Source organism: Microtus ochrogaster, unplaced genomic scaffold, assembly GCF_000317375.1.
Source record: "Microtus ochrogaster isolate Prairie Vole_2 unplaced genomic scaffold, MicOch1.0 UNK6, whole genome shotgun sequence".
NCBI lineage: Eukaryota > Metazoa > Chordata > Mammalia > Rodentia > Cricetidae > Microtus > Microtus ochrogaster.
The window spans coordinates 105,925-110,845 of NW_004949104.1; the positions used below are offsets into that span (position 1 = coordinate 105,925).

Below are 4,921 nucleotides of genomic sequence, written 5' to 3' on the forward strand. Positions count from 1 at the left end.
AAAGAAAGCAAATCAGTTTGGGAGGCTGAGGCAAGAAGATTGCCAGTTCCAGATCAGCCTGTGCTATCCAGTGAGAGTCTGTCTGAAGAAAGAACAAGAGAGCTGGCGGCTGGGGCCGTGGGAGAGAATGAAGGAGGGATACAGAAATGTGTTTCTTTAATCTTAAAAGAGGAAAGCATTGAGAGAGTGCTGCGTCTGTTTTTGGGGACAGGGCAGACTGAGCATACAAGTAACCATTGCATGGGGTGATCTGTGGAGATCCCAGGCTGCTGGTTTAAAGGAGTCAGAGGGCATATTTCAGTTACTGGGTGGGGGTGGTAGGGAAGGGCATCCCTTTACATGATGACCTATACAACACGTGACAATGACATGTAGCAAGTGGCATCATAAAGGTTCACGTGATTCTCAGAAATAATGTCGGGAAGCCTGCCCATGTTAAGAGGAACCCTCCTGCTCAGTTCAAGTGTGTGTTCTTAGCAGACAAGAAGGCCCCACAGGAGAAAGCTTCTCAGAAAACAGCCTTAGGAAGCTGAAGCAAGGCAGGTTGTGGAATCAGAAACGCGCAGTGTTAACCTGGGCTTCTGCAGGAGGGGATGCTCATAGAGACACTAGCAGGAAATGGGCCGAACCGGGAGTGCTTTCTCCCCAGAGTTTGCAACAAGTTACACAATGGCATGGTATATTTTTGAAAATTAAAAATTCCAAAAACAGCCGGGTGGTGGTGGCACACGCCTTTAATCCCAGCACTCGGGAGGCAGAGGCAGGCGGATCTCTGTGAGTTCGAGACCAGCCTGGTCTACAGAGCTAGTTCCAGGACAGGCTCCAAAGCTACAGAGAAACCCTGTCTCGAAAAACCAAAAAAAAAAAAAAATTCCAAAAACAAAGGAAAGGGGGGAAAAAGGTGCATATAGTGGTTCATTTGTAGAAACCAGGAGAGCTTATTGGTGTAGGAAAAAAAAATGATTCATTTAGTTTTCAGTATTTGAAGTTTGAGGCATTTATTCTTACTCCATAGCTGAGATCTGCAGGTCTACGGTTATCTGTTTGGTGGGCTGGGGGTGGGACCTGGGTCTTTGCTGGGCAGATATGCATTTTTCAACAGTCTTAAGATTTTATTCTGCCCGTTCTTGTCTTGATCTGCAAACATAAGTGGTTTTTAGTAGAAACTTAAGATATATTAAGATTTAATAAACATTGTAGTTTTTAATCCTAAAATTAAAATATAATCCTTTCTGTTATGGGACAGGTGGGAACAAGAGCACAGTCAGAGAGAATCCGGACATATAATTTCACCCAGGATAGAGTCACTGACCACAGGATAGCGTTTGAAGTTCGGGACATTAAGGTAATTACTGAGTATGCTCTGTGTACCTTGGCTTTGTAAGAGAGTATAATCAGACTGAATCAGGCCGGAGGGATGGCTCACCAGTCCCAGGATCCACGTGGAAGGTGAGAACCAACTCGTGCAAGTTGTCCTTTGATCACTCAAGCACAGTGACCCACTTACACACAAAATAAGTGAGTGTAATAAACTCTAAATTCTATGTATTATTATATGACAGATAGACACATTTACATGTATTTATCAGTAATTGCCACAAACTTAGCAGCTAAAAATAAAACCTTTTGTTATCTCATGAAGTTTTATGATGCCAGGAGTCAACCCCAGGGTCCCACACATGCTAGATAAATGTTCTATCACTTACTGAGACCCCTCTCCCGTATCTTAGAATTCTGTAGGTCAGAAGTCTAGGCACAGCTGAGCTGTTCTCTGATTGGGGTCTCACAAGGCAGGAATGAAGGCATTGCGGCTCTACTCACTTTTCTTTTCTTTTTTTTTCTTTTTTGAGACTGAATCTCACTATGTGGCTCTGGCTGGCCTGAAGCTCACTATGTAGACCAAACCAGTCTCATACAGAGATCCACCTGCCTCTGGGAATAAAGGCACGCACTGTACCCAAGAATGTATATTCTACTGATGTAGGTGGTATAGCCAAGCTGTTGGAGAAAAGATCCTGTCAACATCGCTTGAACACCATTAGCTAGAATCCTTCTAGTTAGGACTACAAACATTAATACATTAATAGAGAAGTACAATGAAACTTTTCCTGTGCTGCCCCTGAAGCAAAAATGAACTAATTTCCACAAAGGACTATGTGAACAAACCAGGGTCCTTTTCCTTGGTTCATGGGATACCTAAGGCTTATTAATCTTGATGCTGTCCACTTTGTGCCTGTCTTAGGGTTTCTATGGCTGTGAAGAGACACTGTGACCACGGCCACTCCTAAAAGGAAAGCATTTAATTGAGTTGGAGGCTTATAGTTTCAGAGGTTTAGTCCGTTATCATCATGGTGGGGCATGGTGGCATGCAGGCAGACATAGTGCTGGAGAAGGAGCTGAGAGTCTTACATCTTGTAGGCAACAGGAAGTGGACTGGGACACTGGACTTGGCTTCAGCTTATATTAAGACCTCAAAGCCCACTCTCATAATGGCACACTTCCTCCAACAAGGCCATACATGTTGCAATAAAGTCACATCTCCTGTTAGTATCATTCCCTATGAGCTTATGGGAGCCAGTTACATTCAAACTACCAGAGTACCCAAAACTAAAGTCTCGAGTTTACAAGAGAGATGTCTGGTTTTGATGTTTATAAAGTTCTGTGTGTCTTGTGCCATGTCCTTTGTTATCTTATGGCACATGACTGTCTTGCATATGACCATGGAACGAGAAAAAAAATTTTACTATTGTCTTGTTTGTTTTAGATAGGGTCTCACTCTGTAGCCCAGGCTTGCCTGATCTTGCCTTAGCCTTCTGATTCCTTGAATTACATTATACCTTGAATTACATTGTCTCCCTCTACCAGGTACGTTATACCTGGTAGAGGGAGACAAGGCTAACTCCTTGAATGAAACACACAATATGAAAAGCATATTTGCAACTTACTTGACAATATTGCTCCAATTATGCCAAACTTTTTCTGTTGTTTTTCAGCACTTAGGAGGCTGAGGGAAGAGAATCAGTGAATTTTGAGGCCAGCCTGATAGCAAGGCCTTTTTCAAAACCAAAAATGGAAAAAACAAACAAACAAACAAAACACTGCTGCCAGGTCAGAAGGAAAGCTAGCAAAGAGACTGACAGGAGTCAGGAACGTGGAAATGATATACAAGAGACTGGAAAAGGTGTAAGCACCTTGACTGTGGGGCAGCAGCTGGTGGGCAGAGTGGAAGGGGTAGGCAGGAGGAAACTGGACATCTGGGGCGTCTTCTGACTCCATCCACATCATTCACGATGGAGCAGCTGAGCCTGGGCATGACCTGACAACAAAGATGTGTTTCCTCAGGCAGCTAAACAAGCCCTGGGTACCAACGAGTGCTTTTTAAACTAGAGATAAAGAGACTTGTGCTCTCTTGTGTGGCTAAACCTGAAATATAAAAAGCTTAGAAGAGATCAGAAAGCACATTTCCCAGCTTGGCAAGACTTTTTGCTTGTCTATAGTGTTCTTTGACTATGTGAGTCAAACTTTATAAACTGCTAGGCTACCTCCAGAGGGTCTCTGGTGGCTGGCTCTACCCACCTCAGTTACGAGAGAACCTAGTCTCATGCCTGTGGGTACTGACCCCGGAGTCACATTTACCTGACTCAGCTCTGGGAATTTGTTGTGTCGGCCTGCGACAGGCATTTGTACCCAGTTCTGACTGCTCAAGTGCTCAGCTGCACAGCAGAACTTCTTAAAAAAAAAAAAGAAAAGAAAAGAAAAAAGAAATGGAATACTTTCAGTTATAAACAAGCCTAAGCTATCAGCTGAGCTTTCATAGTTAATAATAAATCTCCGTGTGATGATTTGGGAACTGGCTGAGGGGACAGAGAAAGATTGACTACAATTGTTTCCGAGGATTAGCCCATGACCATCACATTGGAGAGCGTGGCAGCAGGCAGGCGTGGCGCTGGAGCATTTGCTAAGAGCTTACATCTTACCTGAGAGGTGGAGAAGAGAAAGAGTGAGAGACTGGGCCTGGTTTAGACTTTTGAAACCTCAAAGCCCATCCCTACTAACAGGCCTCCTCCACCAAGGCCACACCTAGACTTAAACAGCCCCCAGCTAGGAAGCAAGCCTTCAGATGTATGATCCTGTGGGGCTGTTCTCACTCAAAGCACCACACACAACTCTCTGGCCCCTTGTCTTGGGCCTGTGACAGCACAGCGCATCATGGCAGAAGGTAGGAGGCAGCGAGCCTTTTGCCTCTTATCCCGGAATTAAAGCGAAGAGGAACAGATTGGCGTGCTTCAGTTCCATTCAGGGCTCACCTTCCATTAGGCCTCCTCCTTTCACAGTCTACCACTTTCCAATAGCAACTAGGCTGAGGGCCTAGTGCTTAGCACATGGGCCTTTAGGAAACACCCAAGGTTCAAACTATATCATCAGGTTTCATAATAACTCCATCTTTTCTCATTAGGAATTCTTACGTGGTGAGAAATGCTTGGATCAACTAATTCAGAGACTGCTTCAATCAGCAGATGAAGAGGCCATTGCTGAATTTTTGGATGAAAGCCTTAAATCAGTGAAATAAATGCCGCTTATTATTTGTTATTACATAAATGAAATGGACTTTGGTCAAGAAGCAAATAGGCGTGGAAATCTTAGTGAATATTCATAAAGTATAGATGAACATACAGACTTTTTATAGAAATCATTTTAATGAATGAAAGTCACATTTTTCTTGGTTTTGGTTTTTAGTTTTTCAAGACACGGTTTCTCTCTGTGTAGCCTTGGCTGTCCTAGAACTCGCTCTGTAGACCAGGCTGGCCTCGAACTCACAGAAAGTCACATTTCTTGACATAAAGGTCTATTTTTGGGTTTCAGTAAATCCAACCCCTCAAGTAGAAAATAAGCTTGTAATATCAAAAAGAGAAATAAAATA

At 43.5% G+C, this 4,921-nt stretch overlaps 1 protein-coding gene across 2 annotated transcripts in view; it reads left to right on the top strand.

The window, feature by feature from the left end:
- The window catches only part of Mtrf1 (mitochondrial translation release factor 1), a 22,497-nt gene extending 17,576 nt beyond the window's left edge, over positions 1-4,921 (top strand). Inside the window, exons 9-10 of one of the 2 annotated variants that reach the window (XM_005366040.3) lie at positions 1,247-1,345; positions 4,457-4,921. In XM_005366040.3, the coding sequence (XP_005366097.1) occupies positions 1,247-1,345; positions 4,457-4,570 (213 nt within the window). In that variant the 3' untranslated portion in view covers positions 4,571-4,921. The remainder of the gene's footprint in view (positions 1-1,246; positions 1,346-4,456) is intronic. The other variant, XM_026788701.1, reaches the window with a different exon arrangement.